The 22,485-nt window shown below is 41.5% G+C and overlaps 1 protein-coding gene across 1 annotated transcript in view; it reads right to left on the bottom strand.

Moving 5' to 3' along the window:
- Nucleotides 1-703: 703 nt before the first annotated feature.
- The window catches only part of ASB17 (ankyrin repeat and SOCS box containing 17), a 203,334-nt gene continuing 181,552 nt past the window's right edge, over nt 704-22,485 (bottom strand). Inside the window, exon 3 of the mRNA XM_078671747.1 lies at nt 704-910. Coding sequence (XP_078527873.1) covers nt 704-910 — 207 coding nt within the window. The remainder of the gene's footprint in view (nt 911-22,485) is intronic.

The following is a 22,485-nucleotide window of genomic DNA, read 5'->3' as shown; positions in this document are numbered from 1 at the left end:
AATTAAAAAAAAGTTTTTAGACCAGAAAACTCTTTTGCCTATAGCCAATTTTTCGGGGAATTTAATGAGGGCCCGGCAGCTTCCCAAAAAATAGCATTTTGTAAAAGCCATGACAAAAGGCTGCCTGCCAATGACAGACCCATTGGTTGTGCCAATGCCTTTTTAGGTCTGGTGTTAGCTAAGACCTTTTGATTTTATTTAAATATGTATAATATACTTACATATAGGTCAATCCTTTGGTCGGTAGTTGTGGCATTCCCACTTGCTTTCGCAAACTACAGTATATATCATGGGGCAGTGGGTCAGCCTACTAAAACCACTGGTTAACTTCACTTTGCATGACTGCATTTTGCACTGTCACAAGGAGCACAGTCCGACAAAAGCTAGTTCCCTTCAGTGCCACTGCTTTTGTTTATAATTACATTAGTGTTGCCTTTGTATTTAGCGTTAGGGAGTACTTTGGTACTGTGTGCTTTGTTTGACACCAAAAAACCTTTAATGCCTGTTGCAAACTATTTTTAAAACCTATTTTAAATAGCTAGGATTTAACACCTGAATGACAAAATTCTTGGTTAACCTAGTGGTTCTTTATGCAAGTAATAAGAGGCATTTTGTAATCAGTTTATTGATGAATGACATACTCCGCAGGTTAAAATGCAGTTCTCTAAAAGGAATCCGAATGGACGACATCCTGATTGGTACATCACTTTTCTAAGTTTAAATAGTGCTGAAGTAAAACTGGAACTGGAAGAATAAATATGCCATCTGGAAGCATATTGCTGGTAAGTAGTTTCTTCCTTATTGTCACTCTGCAAAGATGAAGGAGTTCACAAGTTGCTGCGTACCTTGCTGGAGGAATGTAATCTAACCAGTTGGAAATGATTGGGTGTCGCCCAAAATGCTGTTGTCGCTAAACGAGATAACAATAATAATACATTTTCAGGTTTTGGACATTAAATGAGACAAGAAAAAAACACATCTCAACTGGCTTTTGCAAACGTTCGCTCATTTGATTACCATATTATTTTACACTATTGAAGCACTTTAATTAACTTTCTACTCATAAATGTGAAATAAATATGCTCTGCCATCCAACCTAAGCACTGACTAATCCTATAGATTAAAGTGAAAATCTTGGCAATAAAGACATTTTGTGAATATTTAATTAGAATCTGTTCAAAACCCCTTGCCACTTGTTTGATATTTCGTTGGCGTAGATGGGTATTGTGCATGCTATAAGTGTTATAGTTTTTAAAGAGCCTGTACAGTGGCTACACTTTTCTTTAAATAATGTCCACACGAGCAGAACCGCGCTGACACTGAGATTCTGGACATTTTTCTGGTGAGACTAGGGTGGCCAACAAATGAAATCTAAGGTTGGTTCTATTCTGCTGTTTATTTTAATTGAAAACATTAATAAAATGTATACCGACCATATCTAGAGACCATTGTCGGCACCGGGCCCTTGCAACGTATTGTTGTGTGAGTGCTTGCGAGAGAGGTTGGTGAGCTGCTGAAAGTCCAAGCAGCTTGCACGGGAGGTGAAAGCATGAGAGAGACATGGGGACGCAGGTTCGAATCCATTCCACAGCAGCGCCCTTTGAATTCTGGGAAATTTGGATGTTCCTTGAAAAAAAGTGTAACATAGTCTGTGACTGCCTGTTGACAAGTGCTCCTTTGTCTGTCCACACCAGGGTTCACACCGTGTAAAACTGCAATAAATAAAATATGGGTTCTGCTTGTGACCCTTTCACTAATCTTAACGCTATGGATTAAGGACAAACAGCCTGATTCATCAAGGGGCCGTTTTGCGAGCCCCTAATAGCGATTCATAGCGAATCGCTATTAAGGACTTGCAAAACGGTATTCATCTAGGAATTGCTAAATAAATAGCGATTCCTACATATTCCTTATTTGCGAGTAGCAATTTGCTACTCGCAAATAAGGAATAACTCCCCATTCATTCCTATGGGCCAAAAGGCCCATAGGAATGAATGGGGAGTATCCCTTATTTGCGAGTAGCAATTTGCTACTCGCAAATAAGATAGCGATTTAAAGGGTGCCAGGGGTGTCCAAAGGACACCCTGTAGCACCCCTTAAATGCACATTTGAACAGGTGTTGCGCACACACATGTCCAAAGGACATGTGTGTGTGTAACATGCAAAAGAAAAAAATGCACTTAAGTGCCTTTTACACTATTTTCGCAATTTACCACCAAGTCAGACTTGGTGGTAAATTGCGACCAAATATTGCAATTTCGCAATTTCTAATTGGTTGATGAATTGCATTTAAGGAATCTCTATTAGAGATTCCTTAAATCCAATTCCTCGCAAATATGCGAATTCTTAAATAGCGATTTTTGCATTTGGGATGATGAATCCCAAATGCAAAAATTGCACTCGCAAAAGGCAAGATTCTGAGAATCTTGCCCTTTGCGAGTGCAATTTAGCTTGATGAATCAGGCTGTATGTGTTAACCTTTGATGTCAGAAAAAAATACACATCTAATTATAATTGGTGAGTTGCAGAGTGTGAAAGTGAAGAATAAGGGGCCAGTCCTGGCTTTCATGCTTGACCAAATGGTTTGATTATTGGCAAACACTTTATTTCACTGAGCAAATTGCCTTTTTGTTCATTTTCACTAATAGCGCACCTTCAAAAACACGAGTTCATAATGCGCACTGTAAAAAAATCGCTCTTGCCTTTGACTTATTAGCCTTATTATCATATGATGCGTTGTTCCATCAGTCATTATCTAGGACACATTATGGTCTACTTGTCACTGAAGCCAATAGTGGAAGTGGATGGAGCCAATGTAGGATGTGGGTGGAGCCAGGAAAGGGGGTGGTGGCATCCTAAAAAAACATTTCAGCCGCTACACTTCTTATTTTACAATGTAGGCACTGTTCTCATCCCACCATATGGTGACTCTGAGGTCTGCACAGCTGTGTCTCAGTGTGCAAGCAACAGATACTTCAAAGGGGGGCGGCATGCTTGAACTGGAATCGTGTCCCTTATCATGTCAGACATGGTTGTTCCAGAGCAATCCTGACATAGTGAAACAGCATGCCCCAAGTCTTCCAGGTTGATGCTGTGGCAGCTTGGATAGAGGGCCAGGGAGCACCTGCAGATGGGTGGGTACCACTGGACATCTGCCAGGAGTGAAAGCACCCAAAGCACAGTTTGGTGAGGCTACGGACTACCAGGATGCCTACAATAAGGTGCAGTGTCAAGATGGTTACTGAGAAAATTATTTGAATGAAAGAGCAAGATGTCAAATTCCTGTCAGGAAGACAGACGTCAGCCCAGTCGAATAACATGAGAGTGGTGGCATCCATTCTAAAGCTCTTTCTAAAGCAAACAACAGGCGTTCAATAGAAAGATATTACAATGGGGTGTCAGGCATACATTGCAGTTGTACTTTCTGTGTGGCACAGTAACTTAAGGGCCTCAAGTCAAGGAATTGAAGATACACCTGCCACATGGCAGCACAACAACGATTCCACTCTATCACACCCAGCAGGTGCTAAGAGGGCTTACATAAGTATGGTGCCGAGCAGTACATGCACTGAGTCTTCACACCAAAGCCAACAATCACCAGTAGGGGCACATTGGGAGAAGCACTAGCAATCAGGTACTCAGCTGCAGGGCCAACAGAGGTCCTACTGACATGAACTTTAGGGAGTGACGTGCATGGAAATCACAGATATCACTCCACTTCATCACCATTTAGCATAGCCATAGCAGCCTTAATGTTGAAAAAACAAACTTGTGTCACGTATGTTTTGAGTATAATTGTATTGCCATCTGGGTTGCAAGGACTGGGTTACAAGGACTAGCTCAGTACAAGGCTGGTTCTACGACCTTTTCCTTCCGCCTATGATTCACCTATTCCTCCCTCCTAGCTAAACGCTTTGTCCTTCCCCCAGCGTTTCCGTGATCAGTACTTTGGATTAGGGTCCCCTGTTGCCTTTCTGATGTTAACCCTAAAGATACACAACACCTCCCACTACCCGCTGCACCGCTGTTCAAAATTTGAGATTGAGAAACAAAACACATGTAAGGTGAGGTGCATAACAAACATGGAGGCACGGTAGTCAGGGGGAAGGTCACATGCAGAGGGAACAAGTTGAAACCTATTTGAGGTCCCTGTCACACTTTGATGCCATATTGTACCTCAGTTATTCTGTGCTGTGCCATCCTGTATCTCAGAGGGTCCAGTACAGGTTTTATCATCAACCATCCTGCTTGGAACAAGTCTCTCTCTCACTGTCTCTCTCTCTCCCCCTCTCTCTGTCTCTCTCCAATCTTACACCCCCACTACCCTTTTTTGGAATCAGGTGTTCTCTGTTTTTCTGGAGTATGGTCCAGAAAGTAGGCCGTCGTAGAAAGGAAAAAGGCGGGATTACCCTTGCTGTCTTTCAGCCACAGTTGCAAGTGTCATGGCACTGTTTCCCAGTAGAGTGAATTTGCACCTCTTGTGCTAATCCTAGCCCTGTCCATGTGACATCAGGGACTGTAGCCTCCAATTAGACCTCATACAAAAACCATGTACTTTTTCTTAGACTTGCTTAAGGTTAGATCTTTTTTTCAAAATAAATTCATATCCAGTGGGCTTTGTGTCAGCCCCTTTCAGCTACTGGCTTCTGGGCAGAGAGCCCTTCAGCCATTAGCTTGAGACTGTGTCAGTCAAAACTTGGATTAGCTCATGGGACTGTTTTGTCTCATTATTTTGACTGTATCTATCCCATTCAGCTGGGACACAAGAGGCACTGTTTTCCATCAGAAAATTAAGAGTACTCATCACACTTTTTGTCACATACAATTTGTTATTCCATACATGCATTTTATTAATAAAACAATCATTTTTTTTAGTGTATTATCAATTTTTCAGATGATTTTGTCGGTGCTCGAGTGTGCAGCTCCAAGCCTCAATGCCAAACTGATACTGAATGTGGTGGCCACCTTGGAACAGTATTTTATATAGTGTATTATTGTTTTACTATTCAAAGATGGCCACTGCATTTAGAATTAGTGTAGCAACCACCTTGGAATGTTATTGCACATAGGGTATCGCTACTTTACTTTCTAGGATGGCTATCACTTTTATAATAAATATAGGGACAGGTGTATCAACATCCAGATTTGCGAATCTCAAATAGCGATTTTTTAGAAATAGCTATTTGAGATTTGCAAATTGGTATGTATGTAGAAAATCGATTTTTTTTTCGCGATTTCTTAAAATTCCTTAATTGCGATTAGCAAATTGCGAATCGCAATTAAGGAATAATTTCCCATTCATGAATGTGATGTTATTCTCAATTTGCGATTCGCAATTTGAGAATCGCAAATTGAGAATAATTTCAAGGGTGTCATAAGGACACCCTGATGCACCCCTGAAATTCACATGTGTGCGCATATGGCACACATACATGCCATAAGGGCATGTATGTGCGCCACATGGCACCTTCGCAAATGCAAAAAAGTGCTTTTGTGAAAGAAATCGCAAATTACCACCAACTTCAAGTTGGTGGTAATTTGCGATTTCTTAATGAGAAATCGCGCAACTTGGGTGCTTCATACATTGCATTTAAGGAATTGAAAAATGTGCGATTCCTTAAATGCAATCGCAAAATAAGGAACCGCAAATTTGCGATTCCTTATTTGCACTCAAATTTGCTACATACATACCATTTAGCGAAAATGAGTTAGCAAACGCCAAAATTCTGCGAATTTCGGCGTTTGCGAACCCATTTGAGCTTCATACATCTGCCCCAAAGTGGCCATCTTGTTTTGTCCTAGTTTTAATAGTGTTAGCTCACTCTACCTATGTACTCTAACTAAAGCTTGTTTTCTGCTGTTGACCATGCAAAGCAAAATGGGTATGAACATTTTCTTTTTGTTTAGGTGATTACTGACAATGCGACATTTGATGTTTTTGGACTTCAACAATTATTACGAGTTCCATAGCAAGTGTTTGACTAGCCTGTTGCAGTAGTTTAGCTTTCTCTAACTATTGTGAAGTTTGGTGTACGTTGATGGTTTGTTTACAAGACCATACATTTGTTATCTACCTTTGAAGGGTAATGTCAGGGGGCATGTCCCATCCTTAAATGCTAACTCAATGATTTGCGATTGTTTAGCTTGACAGAACTCTGTATATGTCATAAACCTATGCTGAATACGCATTGGTAACACCAGTGGGTTTGGTTTTATTATTGTTATTATTATTATTGTCAAAGCGCAGCGTTCATCTGGTAGGCATCTTGATGCTATTAGCTTAGTTAAATAGCATATATGCATGCTTGACGTTGCATGTTTTAGCACATTAGCACAAGACCTATTAGCTTTGCCAATGCTTTTTCTTCAAACATTTCCTCAGCATCTCCACCAAATAACATATTCACATCTCACCTGCACAATGATGTGTGGAAACATATATGACACCTTTTCGTTCACAAAAGCCAAAACCAATGAAAGGATGTATGAAACATTACTAAATACAGGATATAACCCTGGGCGTAGTTCGCGTAGTAGCGCTACGCGAAGTGCACATCGCACTACGCGAGCTACACGTAGCGAACTGCGTAGTGCGGTAGGGAAATGATGTTCGCAATGATTGCACAGTTACTGATGCTTGTCTGCACTGTGCAATCATTGCAAACGTCATCTTGCATAGTGCAAGCTGTCGTTTTCTGCCGCATGAGTAGATTTTTACTTGAGCGGCAGCTTTCTCAATGCAGACTAGTAGTTTCTCATCGTGAGCGGTCGCGAGCATCCGTGTTCAGCAAAAGTATGCAAAGCTGCACTCCATTGGGTCCTTCGCTGGTTTGCCTGTGAATTGGTGCTTGCGTACACCCGTCAAAGACACCTCCTGTATTCATCATCAAGTTGTAGAGTTCTGTTTCATGGTTCGGAATTGTCTTGTAACACACCAGCCAGAACACCGAGTGCACTGCCTTTACCTGTTTTATAGCTTCCCTTGTACTAGTTCTGACAGTATCTGTTCAACCTTGTCTGCCTGTCCCTTCTAGGTATTTATTATTTGTACTCTTTGTATATATTAATTTTAACGTTGGCTATCTTCCCTTTGTCGTTTAAAAAATGCTTCAAAAAGCACAAGATGCTCTAATTTGTAGATTGTCACTCAATAATAGAATATCTTTCTCGTCCCTTATTTCAGTATGCTTTGGATTGCAGTTTGCGGTGTATAATCTGTACTTTTCTCAAAAAACTTTACCTGAGTCTTCCCTATCAGTTTAAGGCTGAAGGCTTTAAATTGTGAATGTTCTAGTAAGTGTACTTGTGCCACCTGTCCCGACAGTGTTGGATTAGTAAGGGGCGACAGGTACATGAATCCGACCTCAACATGCAATTTCTTTTTCCGTGTATGCTGAAGTTTTTCCCTCCTTGTACCTTCTCTCTCCCACTCGCACAATCAGCATTCCCTCTAGATACAGACCCATTATCTCCAGTATCCAAAACTCGAAGAATAATAGAATCAATTATGATTTAATCTCAGGGGCTCTAGAGGGGAAGCTAACAGAAAGGTCTCTCCTGAAGGAGGAAAATCAGCAAGCAGTTGCAGCTGCAGCGGGAGCTTGTTCTATAGTTGTGGGCCCAACACTCTGAAAGGCACACCAAGTATTCTTGCAACAAGGGATTGTAGCCGGAGTGGGAGAGGGAGAGAGAGCAGCATACCGAAAAAGTCTTGGAGGAGGTAACAAGTAATAAGCTCATGTTGGGGAGAGGAGTTGGCCTAACGGCTAGGGCGGTCAACCTCAAATCAGGCAACATCCTGTGATTCTGGACAAATCACGTAATCTTCCCGTGCCTAACAGAAAATAATGTGTCCTCCTTTAACACAACTGGTGCTCATGTAAATCGCTCTGATACCTGATGCCATGGGGTCAAGTTTGTGCTATATAAATGTTTACAAAAAGTATGAAAGTATCCCAATCTGATAGAAGGCCCATTGAACAAAACAGTGTCACCTTTGTATCACTGTGAGCCAGATGAATGGGCCTTTTGGCCTCAAAGAAATGGCAGACCATAAACAAGCTTTTTCTGCCATATTCTGAACCCTCTGATACTTACTCACAAGACCTTTTGGCAGGGCGGGGTAGACGCTGCTACCATAATCTAAGTGGCCAATATCATGGGACCAACTACTTGGGCACGTTTATCCTGTGGAGTAAAGTGGAGAAGCTTTCTCAGTAGCCAAAGAAGGTTGACCACACACACACCTCATCGGGTAATTGAAAGATAGTTCCTGGCCCATTCATGCCCCCAAGTTTGTAAGGAAAATACCTAAAGAGGCTGCCTACAGTCTGCTCGGTCCTCTACAGTCACTTAGATCTATGACTTATCCCAATCTCCAATGCATCCTAAGCTGTCCGCAACACTACGATCAAACCTCAACATTAGTTTTGTGCATCGGCCTGTGAAAGCGACTAGAAGCCGAAGGACCTGAGCAGTTTCCCCAGATGCTGGCCAAAGATAGGATGAGGAAAAAAATCGGACCCCTTGGAATTCCACGTTCAGTGTAAATCTCCTTGGACCTAAAATACGGTAGGGTCACTGTCTGTGCGCATTCGCTAAACAAGCTACTTGAATCAGACCAGAGAGTCATAGCTAAAGCAGCATGGTCAATCAAGATGAAATGACTGGGTGAATAAAATGCAGCAAAGACGTTCAGGAGAAGCAGTCCAGTTGGGGGCCTCGGTCTCTTGTACTTCCTGGCTCATCAAGGGTGGCCAGGCGGACAATCTCTGTGCTATGTCTGACTCAAAATCCTGCTTGGGTACAATCGTAGGTCTCTGTACGGAGCCAAGGCCGTTTCCGCAGGAGTGCCAGGAAGTCTAGCCCAACCCGTCCCCCCTACACCAATTGCGGCTATCAAACACTACACCACAATGGTGATCGGGAAGGAAAGGAGGGAACAAAACAAGGTAAGAAGGGGAAGATACACTGGATCTCTTGAACGGCTTTCTCTCTGGATGAAGCTGGTGCTAAAAGGAATGATTAATTAGTACAACAACAAGCCACAAACAATTCCTACAGTACTCTGCACATATATATTGCCGATTACCTGGTGAGAACAAAGGGGGGACCTGGGTTATCTGTATTTATAAACGTTCACCGTGACTAAGTACCACGAGATGCCTGTCATAAATGAAAGCATGTAACCATGGGATATGCCACACGCTAATGAGTAATGATATATAGTGCTGAGCTATCTTACCCCTTGAAAACAACGGGTTAGCAGCGTGTTGAACAATGGAGCTATTTAGGATCACAGCAATAATGCGTCTGGAAGAGCAATAAGCGTATGCATGAGAAGCAACAGAACCCTCACAGAAGAAATGTTTAAATAAAGGTGCGCTACAAGCGTGTTACCAGGTCGTCTTCTCCCCAGCACTGTGACGAATGCCAACCTCCAAGTAGAGCAGCAGAATCGATATGGGTACAGGACTCAATCAAAAAAAAAAGGAGTGCACCACCAGGCGGACCACAACTCCCAGAATCCAATAGTAAGCACCAACCACCCACACCTCGTAAGGCCGGCCGCTTGACGGAACTGTAGTCCGGCCAAATGGCGGATCCGCAGGAGTGTAGGTAAGGGGGCCCGTCAAGAACTCTGAGAGGAGACAGCCGGCACCGGGGACAATGTTTGGAACCAAAACAAAAAGAGGAGGATCGGTAATAGACCGCAATTTATGCAAAGCGGTATTCCGAAGCTTAACCTCTAAACTTTGAGGTTCAGTGAAGCACAGCAGCGCTTCAGTAAAAGAAATAGGCAAAGGTTCTTTTCTGCGAAGGACAACTCGATCATCAGGGAACAAGGTGGGTCCGATTAGGCAGGACCCTCAACAGGAAACAAGGTGAGCGAGGCGGGCGAAGCGGAAATGACGCGCCGCAACTAGCGACGTGAAAACTAGAGCGCGAAGCACAGAGCAGTGGGGAGATCAGGCTTTAGTATCCTGCCCGATCCTCTCGCACATGCGCAGTATCACGTGGCCATTTTGGATTGGTCTCGCGTTGTCTGCTTGGTCTACATTTCCTCTGAAGGGCTGGCAGGCGTGACAGTCTCCTGTAGTTTCAGAAAGCCTGAGTGCCATTTCACAAGGTGTTTAGCTTTGATTTTAGAGAGGGTGGAGAGAAGAGTAATGGGTCTATAGCTCTTCACATCCCCTTGAAAGATGATTAGCCTTTTTAAAAGGGGTTGACACCTACTTTTCTAGGTTTAAATATGCTTACTGAAAGCATAAGTACCGCCAAACTACAGCCTTCGGCGACAAATGGAAAAGTCTAAAGTCTAAACAAAGCCCTTAAGCTGACACACCAAGAAACTCAAGATAGGACCGAATTCACATGAAAAGTAGAAATGTTCTATTCACAAATCAATTATCCTGAAATATTACTTTGTGAAAATGGGGACAATGGAGAGACAAAAAAGGTTCTATATATCCGATGAACAAGCCAAAACTATCAATATTGTAAATTAACTTTTAAATTCACAATAAAAGTGAATAGATGGCATCAATCAGCCAATCCAAATTATCATTCAAATAATTGTCGTCTTCTGTAATCCAGTAGCCAAGCAGAGGTCATTAACCACCAACATATTTAAGATGTCCTTTTTACATCAAGCCAACGTATTTAATTCCTCTTGATTTAGGAATCTTTCAGGACTAGCCACAATTTACATTCTACTTCTACAAAATAGGTCTTGTCTTTGGAGGTCTTGTTTTTACATTTATCATGTCATATTGCAACTACTAGTAAATGGATTTTATGGATTAATAAATAATGAATAGAGGGGCATATTAGCAAGAACCTCTTCAAAATGATCGCCGTTTTAGCGGCAGGAAACTGCCGCTAAAACGGCGATAATGGGCTTGCTAATATGAGTTATAGAATTCCAATAGAAGCCCAGGTTAGATGTGCAGGACATCTAACCTGGGCTTCTATTGGAATTCTATAACGCATATAAGCAATCCCATTATCGCCGTTTTAGCGGCAGTTTCGTGGCGCTAAAACGTTGATAATGTTAATGAGGTTCTTGCTAGTATGCCCCAGAGATTTCTAAAGTGCACTGCTACCCAGGAAAGACTATCATGGGGCTGAGAAGATGCTTCTTGGAGCTATGAAATTAGGTGGTGCTGAAAAACTATGTTTACAGCCTCTTTCTGAACTGGAGGTGGCAAGGCATGAGATGAAGGTGCTCTAGGTGGGAATTCCAGATCTTAGGTGTCAGGAAAGGAAAGGTGCAACCACCAGAGTGACTATGGGAGATTCAAGTAACTAAGATCAGGTTTGTAGCTGAGCTGCAGAAAGACCTAGTGGGACAGTAAGGGTGAAATTTACATCTCAGGTAGGTGGGCACAACCTATTGAAAGGCACGATGAACAGAACTGAGAGATTTAAAGTTGAAGCATTTCTGAATTGGACGCCAGTGAAGTTCCTTTAGTCTCAAACAGATTGACGACCAGGCAGCAGAGTTCTGAACAACCTGACACCTTTGGAGCAGGGAACCTGACATATTATGCCAAGATAGAGACAGTTCCCATGGACAAGGAATGAAATTATCACCGCCTGCTATATGGTGTCCTAGGAAGTGCCAGGGAGGAAAGGGAGAACTTTCTTAAGCATTTTCAGCATAGAAAAGCAAATTACAGCAACTTGATTCAGCTTATACCCTTTTGCTGTGAATTTAAGAGTACATTTTCAATATTGATAGTTTTGGCTTAATCTACTATATAATAAATCAACTCAACAGCTTTGGTAGCATTGCTGACTCTGTAGGATACGTCCCCTTATGGTCATGGATCTGGAGATCATTTCTATGAAGGAAACAATTTAAATCTTCAGTAACTAAACCACAGCTGTTTTTTGTAAATTGTTTGCTGTGCTAACTGTATGAACAACATTTTCCTTTCTCAACCGAAACATGTCCCATATCGTCACAGTCACTCGAGGACCCCAGGGACAGTAAACTCTAATGCGTTGACTCCCAGTGCAAAAATCAAAACGTCTTGCCCCCTTGCTTCACACTTAGGGGCAGATTTACTAATATTTGGAAAAATGTAACACAGCAATATAACATGCTACACTGTCAAATGGAGAGGGCAGCAATGCACTGCATCTACTAAGAAGCTCTCCCTCTGTGCTGACACACCTCGGTGCAACGGTGCCTGTGTTACAGCCAAGATTGCTTCTGTGCAGGAAGGTGCACAGAAGCAATCCTCTGAGTCATGTTCCTCTCTCTATGTGTACTGCAGAATACTGCACATGTCGAGAGGGGAAAAACAAGAAGTAACATATTTCTTCTCTTTAGACCTCCCCTGGGAAGGTGTACCATTTTGACGCGTTCCCAGGTTTACTACTGTTAGTAAATCTGTGAATGAGCCAAAACCATGGGTGATGTATGAACACCCTCGCTGTACCCATGGATTGCCTTCCAAGGGCAGAGTCATCCAAGGTTGTGACCTGCGCAGCCTTACGTTACTCCAGATTTAATAATGTCACACAGAGCCACGAAAGCAAGCTTTACACTTAAGTTCTTGCATTGTCCTTACCTCACCGTGCATGGCGCAAGGACAATGCAAGCTCTTGGTTTATCTGGCCCTTAATATCACTGATGGCTCTTTGATAACTTCAACCACTTCATCAACAACTCTTTTCGTACAGCCATTAGTTCTCTATTCCTGATGGAAGTGACTAGGCTGAGGTCTGGAAAGAGAACTAAGCTGTTCCCCACCAGTACCACAGTTTTCTTCTGGATTGCCACCCAGAAATATTTCTCTGTAAACATCATGATCACTGTGCCATGCCCTCTCCCCCTATTTCTTAGTGACTTTGAGATGAGCATGTAAGCCTTCACAATCACTTCGCTATCGGGATCCATTGATTTCCCAGGAAGTCTGACAGTATCTCTGTCATACACCCGGACTTATTTTCTGCTATAATCCCTGGTTGCATCCTCAGTATTCGAAGCATGTTACTCTGACTCAGGCTGTTCAACAACTCACATTTCCCATCTGAACATAGTCATAGTCATAGTCACAGTCCTCTGTACTCCGATTCCACAGTATTGATAGACACCTGGCCCTGCATTGGCGTGATCTGCATCTCCTTCACTTCCAACTTTCTTCTCTCCTCCTAAGTTACAACTTGTGAGGATCTCCATTTTTCCATTCATATTACACATTCTGTATCAATGGAGCATTGTCTTGCTGATCTCAATCAAGATGCCAGTAAGACTTCTCAGAAAGTACCACTTTTGGACGATTAGTCATGGCACAGGGGCCCCCGATGTCACAGCCACAGCGCTCGCCATCTCTCCAGCATGTCCATTGTGAACCCATTGCCCTGCAACTCTCGATAAAAGCCATACTCCTGTTTCACCAAGAGTGCCTAAAAAGATCTCTTCCTTGTGCTGAAATGGTGCGCAGCAGGCTGAACTACAAATTCTAGCCGCTTTCCTTAATCTCATCAATCTACTCAACAGCTTTGTTAGCATTGCTGACTCTGTAGGATACGTCTCCTTATGGTCATGGATCTGGAGATAATTTTTATGAAGGAAACAATTTAAATCTTCAGTAACTCAACCACAGCTGTGGTTTAGTTACTGAAGATTTAAGACATTTAAGACATTCGGTTGATATGTTTATTGATTCCAAGGGCTTATCATATCATTAAAACTTTTCCCTGCATGCATGCATCATTTTCCCCTTTTCCTCTGGCCCTCTGCCCCAAGACTGTGCAGTACTTTTTAGGTCTCGGCTCCAGACGGCACGCATACACTGTCTCGAATCGAGACAAGCTGTATCCACTGTTGTGGGCTACAGCCCGCCAATAGGCTTTCCATTGGCTGGCACCATTGTCGCTCTTAAATTCGTTAACCCCATTTGTCCATTGCATGCGTGCATCATGCCACTTCATCTGTTCAGCCTTCCCAAGAGATCGCCAGTTACAACTATTCATCCTCACATCTAATTAAAGCAACTGTTCTTGGGACTACTTTTGTAATCGATTTTTATCACTTTAAATGAGTGCTCCCAGGGACATCTTAAGGATTTTGGTGGCCCTGAGCCAAAAGTGTTTGGGGGGGGGGGGCCCTGTTCAGAACAACTTTCAATTTATAAAATTCCCATACAAATTGACAGCCAACCAATGCGTTTCGTTCAAAAATGGTTTTGAACTGCATCAGGGCTGAAACATATTAATATCCTTTATACTCCTGGTGTGGAGATTACTGAAAGTAATCCACAAAATTCATAGGTAAGATCAGACAAAAGCTACAATTGAATGATCCCCATATTCATGAGAAAAATCCACCAGAAACATGTTCAACTGGTCTGGTGTATCACTTTTTTAATTTAAAGGGCGCCAATGCCTGGGGCAAATATTCCAGCAACAAACATGGAGGGTCAAGTTTGATTTGAATTCAGGTATCACACGAGGGACACTGTTTTCACCAGCCGCGGCCCGTGGATGCAGTTACGGTGGGGCAGGGAAGCGGGGAGGGGCAGGGTGGAGGGTGCTAAAAACTGGCATATGGATAATTGCAGGTAAGTACACAATTTAATTAATAAAACGAAATTCATAGCGCGCACAGCATCGCATTTTGCCAGGGCCACGTCGCCACCGGACGTGCGCTGCACTACAAAGGTAGTGCTTACGACGGCCGTTGGCTGACGCACACATGGAAGGGGTTAACCCAAATGGAGGCTACCCACAACAAATAATCGCAGACAGCAGTCGGCGGCAAACAATCCTGAGGTTAAGTTAAAGCTCAGTACATAAACCACATTCCGCAGTCAGACAATTATTAATTTAAAAAATGAGATCGGGGAAACTTCATAAAGCAATCACATGGAAACCAAGGAAGAGTGCCCTTTCAAAGGATCTTACCCCAAATATTAACAATTAAAAAACGACTAGGCAAAAAGAGAGTCTGGTCTCAGCACCAACACCAGAACCAGCATTCTTCAACATAGGGGGAAAAAACGAAAAGCAGACATTTTTCTTTCTGAAGGCCCCTATGGCCTCTATATATGCTTCATTGGAAGAGGCCCCGGGTCTACCGAGCCCTTTTGGGGAAACTAGCTGCAATAGCTATTAGCATCAGCTGGAGCCATTTTGTTTTTTGGCAGCCATTTTAGTTAGCCATATGCTCGCTATGTGCTTTCTCCCTCTTCACTATTGCCTGCCCTTGTATTCTGCTTAAGTCATCAGTTACAGTTAACTCCTTCAGGACTGAGTCACAGCACTGCATATGCCCAGAAAGGCCAAGCTGGTATAATGCACCTGCTCTTAGTGTATAACTGTCAGGCTATTTTAACTGATGTCAGCAACTCTGGTACTCCCCCTACTTTGTTGACTTAGTATTTTCTGTTAGTCTTTATATGTGTAATAGCTAATTGTGTGCACACTTGTACTGCCTCTTTTTGAGACCCAAGGTTTCTGTACTCATTGGACTGTCTCAGGCAGTGGCCTGAGGGTACTGTATTGACGCAGTCTCCCTCATGTGAGGTTAATAAAATTGTTATTGTGATATTCCAGCTTCCGTGCCAATCTCTTTTTTGTTGGTTTAAGGACCAGGTGCATCAGTGAACCTCTAAAAAGGTTTTTTTCTTTCTACAAATTGGCACCCAAACGTGGGTCTCATCAGAGACGCGGCCATTCAAGGGAATGGTCTTGACGGAAGACAGGAATCTACTGAGGAGGACAGAGCAGGAATCTACTGAGGAGGTACCCTGCACAAGGAGACTCTTTGTCTTTGCAGACCAACGTGTTTTCCGGTTTTCCCGATCTGACCCGCCAGGTGTTGGCCGCTCCCGACCGAGATTTTCTTTGGAGTGCGTATTTTAAAGCGACCGTTAGGTCACTCAGAACTTGGTAGTTGGAAGCTGGAGACTTTGGTTTGTAAGGTTGCTGTAGCAACACTTTTGTTTTGGAATGACTTGGCCAAGTTTCTAGTTTGTTTGTTTATTTGCTGCGGCAAATGAAGGCAGGTAATGAGGAGATTTTTCTCTAAATTTTGAAAACTTGAAAGGCACACATTGTGTTAAGGGTCACTTTACGAATAATATTATATATGCTATAATATTTTGGCATGTCTGCTCTTAGCACACTTCGTAGACAGTGCTGCTGTCTTGGAGGTACCAATATGGATTTAGAAAGCACTCAGCTGATTCCCCTAGAGGGGATACCTGAATAGGTTTAGGTATATTAAAAATGGTATTTCTTTCATGATGACGAGTACACCATAGAACAAATATATATATATATATATATATATATATATATATATATATATATATATAAAGGATCCTGATCTGCGCACTGAGTAAAATTCATAAGTGGTGCTTTTGAGTGCTCTGCCAGCCCAACTGGTAATTTGGTGTACTTTTGAAAAAGGTCTTAGGCTCAAGCCTGTTTTTTTGTTAACATGGCAGGCTTTTGGCTGTCTATTTGTCTTGGTGTAATCTCTGTAATATTTGTTTTTAGAGTCCTTTCATTTGTAAATATGACTTACAATTGGTATTTACAAATGGTTTTGTTTGAGTACAGCCTGTGGGCTTTGTCCTAAGTGTTGATTTGTGGGAAGTGACAATGTTTTTTGTGTGAGAATGGCTTGTTTTAATAAGCGGTGTTGTGTGTTCTGAGTGTATGACCCCCTTCTTGAAAATGTCTGGAATGAGCTCAATTTGTTTTTTGACGTCATTCTGGTATGCAAATGTCATTGAAAGAACTACATTTTAAAATTCAAGGAATGTATTATGTAACATATGCTAAATAGCTGCACGCTACCATTAAAAGTGAAACAGTAATAAAATATAGATGTGTAAATATTGCCACAATGGTAAAAACATTAGAATTAACACTCATTAGGAAAAAAAATAGAACATTCATAGAAAGAAAACAAAAAACGAAATTGTATAACAAGGACTCAATATAAAATGTTACAGCATTATCCTTAGATATTAATATTAAAAGGCATTCCCATCATCTGAGTAAATTGGTTGCTGCTGAAATAAACGCACCCTTTTTCCACATTACATGATGATAGATTTGTGCTGGCTTGGAATTCCTGAGTTTTAAATAGACTGCACTGTGCTCAAAATTCCAGCACCAGAAAACGAGCTTTCAAACAGCTGTTCAAAGCTGCCTGTACTGAAGGAAGCTGTCTGAACAGCAGATGTTAGAAATGGAGATCAAACTTTTTCATGACATTGCAATACAGAAAAGGGGTTTTCTTCTGAAAAAGGCATGGAAATTGAGTTAAGCACAGCTGAGTAAACAACACATGGCTATGCCCGGCCACAAAGCTACAGATCAGGCTGTGGGAACTAGGTTTTAAATTAGTACAGCATGATAGGAAGGCGTCCGTTAACAGACTACTGATTTTTGTAAGTTAGAAATACAATTTCATTATTTTAGATAAAAGAGAAAGGATTCATGGTAGGGACTTTCTTTCTTGTTGCTTTTTTACATAAGCACATTTGTGGTTTTGATGGTAAATAATTACTGCCCTTTAAAAAGTGGCACAAACTATTTTATGTTTCAGTAAAGCTTCTGTGCTTAGTGTTATAAATGCATGCATTTAAAGGCAAAAGGAAAGGAATGAGGCTTGCTTTTCATATGTGGAAACATCAAAAAAATTGAATTTATGAAAATAAAAAATGTTATTAAAAATAATTGCACTATAATCGTTTTTGCATTTTGTAATGTCTAATAATCGTACTGTGAAAAACTATATAAGTTCCTAGCATCAAAGTTGAATTTGAGCAACACTTTACCACAATGTAGGGAGTGGGAGGAAATATTGCATATTCTGTTAGGAGCACATGGGGATATCGCTCTTTTCAAGTGTAGGAGATATGCAGGTGGGGTTTATCCTATTGAATACCATTATCAACGGATTGCAGTGTCTGTAGGCCATTTGCAGAGAATAACTCTGCCATACATACAGAACTATTGCTTAAAATTGTTGTGCTAGGGCCAGATCAAAAGGCAATGAAATTCAGTTTGCATTCATGCGCCCTCATGTTACACTAGTACAAATGCTAAAGGAATTGGTAGTTGGTTATTAATGTTTTCTAGCTAGCTCAGGTAAATATTATTGTCGACAGGAGGTCACCTGTTTCAGGTTAGCTACTGTCACATGGGGGAGGAGATTAGGGAGATTAGCTCCTGGGCAAATTAAGGATGACTAAAATTAAGTAACACATTGTAATTTTCCTTGATTTATGTGCTCTCTCTCTCTCTCTCTCTTTCTCACTCTCTCTCTGGAGCCTGTCTAAGCTGTCTAGGAACGGCCATGAGATGTTTTATTGGCTATTCAGTAATACTGTTTTAAAATTGTTAGCATTAATAAAATGAATAAATAAATATGCCATGTTGCTGCCCATCCTGTCTGATGAAATTATGAAAGGATGAGTAGTCTAGATTTCTGTTCCCTTATCTGACCTTTAAAGGGAACTATATGTGGGCAGTGTTTGTTCTAAAATTCTCAGGTGATAACACCATTATTGTTTATGTTATTCTCATGATACATATAGTTTTGCAAGGGCATTGCTAGTCTTTTGTTTGTCTGTTTAATTGATCTGACAGCCCCTTTTCAGAGCTGGTGAATGTTTGTTTTTTTTTCCTTTGAAAAATGATGTTACATAGTTCAGATCATGAAAAGTAGAATGCTCATGGGTTCATAATGTTAGGAAGTATGTCCGTGTGATCCTCAGCACGCATTGTGAAGGAAAATATTGCTTTATATTAGTTTGTTTGCCACAATAGGTTCTACTGGAGAAATTCATGTACCCACTATGTTGAGGTTTTGTTAGTCACTGTTAAATGAGCAGGTTTAGATTTTCCTGCTGCGCCCATAACATGAGAACATGGTCATAAGCATAAAATGTAGGTGTTTTTACGTAAGAAAAATCATTTTACAAGTGTCTGCAGTCATGTACAAGTAGTGAAAGGTTATGACTTATGAAACACAAGCTTGTTAAGACAAGAAGCACAAAAGAATGCTTGTTCTAAAAATTCCCTTTCTTGAGGTTCTTCAGATGAATAATGTAGGAAAGCACAAATGTAAGGATTTAGAGTATGCCCATATTGTTTTTCTTTTTTCCTCAGATTTTAGTAAATAAACTTAGACTTCCTTGGCTGCTTTAAATAGTGTAATAGGTCCAGGATTTTTACTCTCAGATAGATGAAGTGGTTCTTGGGTTCCTTGCTAATGTATGGGGCGCCTCAAGCGTAAAAAAAAGTACTTGAAAATAGAGCATCCTCTCTGTTGATAGATTATTTGTATGTCTTGTCTAAAGGTGTTTTGTTCTGACCACCAATAGATATCTGCAGCCCTACAACCATTGCCAGAGGGGTCCGGACATCAGATCCAGCCTGGAGAGTCAGCGCCAGTCCAGCTTAAAGCCAAGGTGAAGGGAACCGGCACAGACGTTGCTGGCAACTATAACAGCAGGGAAGGCCCTAGGTGACTGTTAGATTAAAGTGAAGAATACTGGTGCACTGCCTGAGACACTTGGCAGGATCATGGTTTTCTTCTCCTTGAGTTGCAAGTTGTGCAGCTCCAATGTTTTGATGAATGATAGGAGCCTGCCTGTGAGGCTCAGACGGACACAGGGAGAAGACTCCCCTCTGGCGGGTTGTACAACGGCTTCTATTTCTTCAAGTACTTTTTAGCAATGTACCCCTTTAGTCGTCCTTTTTTTTGAGGAGGAGCAGCCCTTTGCGGCTCCTCGTCCTAATTCCCATGACCCTGTGTGGTCCTCCTGGTCTCATGGAGCGAAAATAGTTTTTGTAATGATCATTATATTTTCTTTATTATTAGTATTTGGAATATTGTTTATTCTGCAAGAGAAAAGTTTTTTTGAATAGTTGACAAATATTACTTTGCCCTCTTCCTGAGCATATTAAATTGGTACTCTAGCCCTCATAAAAAGAACACTCGAAAGGTCTATTAAAAAATCTGTTTTATTAAGATATTATATTAGACATGGTCTGTTGGCTAGTCTGAAATTAAAATAGATATTCACTGAAATACATCAAAGCCCTGAAACATAGAATTGGACTGGATGGTTTTAGGATTTACTTTCTGCTTGGGGTTGGAAAATATTGATAGTTCTGTTTGTAATAATAGCCATTATTCTCTCCTGCTATCAGTGTGTTCATTATGACCCAATGTTCTGTTCCCCATGTATTCCTACTTGTATCTCACCAGTTAAACGAAATGTTCAAATGTAAATGCCCACCTAGCAATGGATCAGGATACTAATGAATTTACGAGAATAAATGTGCAAAATATTTCCTATATTCCTTCTAGATCATAGCGGATATCTCCAGCTAATGCTGAAACGGCCATCTGTGGAAACTAGCTGCAATGGCTATTAGCATCAGCTGAAGCCATTTTAGGAAGCCGTGTGCTCGCCATGTGCTTTCTCCCTCTTCACTATTGCCTGCCCTTGTATTCTGCTTAAGTCATCAGTTACAGTTAACTCCTTCAGTACTGAGTCTGAGCACTGCACATGCTCAGAAAAGCCTAGCTGGTAGAATGCTCCTGCTCTTAGTGTACACCTGTCAGGCTATTTTAACTGATGTCAGCAACTCTGTTACTCCTCCTACTTGGTTGACTAACTATTTTCTGTTAATCCTTATATGTGTAATAGCTAATTGTGGGCACACTTGTACTGCCTCTTTTCGAGTCTTCATGCTAACTCAGCAATAAACTGGGCATAAAAGACCCAGGGTTTCTTTACTGATTGGACTGTCTCATACAGTGGCCTGAGGGTACTGTCTAGACGCAGTCCCCCTCATGTTAGGTTAATAAAATTGTTATTATGATATTCCAGCTTCTGTGCCAATCTCTTCTTTGTTGGTTTAAGGACCATGTGCATCAGGGAACCCCTTAAAAGGTTTTTTCTTTTTACGCTATACTTCTGAATAAATCTGGCATGGATAGCCCCCAGACAACAGGACCAGCAATAGTACAGACTCAACTAGCAAAGCCCAATGAAAGTACCATACACCCCCCAAAACATAGTATAGTGGCAAGTGCAGCAAATTCTGACCAAAAGTAGATAACTATTTCAAGTAGACTGATAACAACAATTGCTCAGGTACACACAAGTGAAATCTCACTGACTAAGATCAAGGAGGCTACTAGTGGAACAAGCCTGGATCTGAAAGGAGTCCCAGAAAAAGCAACTCAGGTCAAAAATGGTACACCGGAAGTCCAATCGGAAGGAGCTTGGTCTCGCTCCTTCTCATTCTCAAACAACGCGGACCTCCTCCAAGCCCAGGAATATAAAATATTAAACCTAGACGTATTCCAATATTTAATCCATTCAGACAAACCTAAGCCCAGTCCCAAAGTAGCTCTGACCATAATCATGTTTGTTGGAGAGGAACGGGGGTGAGCCTCCACACTCCTAAAACCAACTCTAACCCCGAAATACAAAGGGGGAAACAAAGGAGAAAAAAATGCTTGCTCGCCAGCAAGATGGAAACAACTGTCATCCCCGATCTCAATATCATCTGTAAGTGGAATCGAACAAATATCAGGGACATTCCCACAAATCAACTCTAAAGCTCAATTTAGTGAAACACTACTAGCCACTCTAGAGCAAGCCATCAAGGTGCTAAATTTTCAATCAGATAAACTTGAGGTGCAGATTGACCTAATTAATCTGATAGCAGGACATATAGCAGGAATCAATCATAAACTAGAAACAATAACAGCCCAAATCACCAAAGTACAAAACACAAATGAAGAAAGCAGAAGCCACCCGCAAAAACAAAACACTTGCGGATGTGGCCAAATAATAGACATATTGGCTCCTTGAAATCCTCATGGGAATATTACACGCAGTACAAGCCACAGAAAAAACTGCCCCACAACTACAATACAATAGAGTAAAGAAATTCAAGACCCAGCGGTGTCCAACAAGACAACAAACTCTATGGAAGGTGGAAGCAAAAAAAAAAGAGGCAACAGAGGTATCGAGATGCACTAGTAAAATCCAAGATTTTGCACTAGCAACGCCCCCCAGAAGTCCACCTAGAGGTTTGACCACAAAAAGGCAATGAAAACAAACTAGGAAGGCCAGGCTCAACTTTAGTAGACAAACCGCTCTGGTAACGAGACAAATGTACCCAATGTTTATGCAACCGGCAATGGTAAGTGGAAATAATAAAGGCAAAACAGAATCAACAGAGGACATGTCTGGCCAAACTCAAATCAGTCTGATTTTTCAGTAATTTCAAACAAATCAATACAAACATTTTATACCCCCAATCAAACTACTAGTAACACAACATCAAAAAAGAGGAAGAGGTTAAACTACAAGGGGACCCAAAAACAGACTACTCTCTGTCTAGGACAGAACCCAAACGCAGAAATACAAAACAGCCGGGTGAATTAAGAAACCAAGTCCAACATCAGGTTGGAGCTCAAAG

Source organism: Lissotriton helveticus, chromosome 1_2 (assembly GCF_964261635.1).
Source record: "Lissotriton helveticus chromosome 1_2, aLisHel1.1, whole genome shotgun sequence".
Taxonomy (NCBI): Eukaryota; Metazoa; Chordata; class Amphibia; order Caudata; family Salamandridae; genus Lissotriton; species Lissotriton helveticus.
This window is presented reverse-complemented; position numbering and strand designations above follow the sequence as displayed.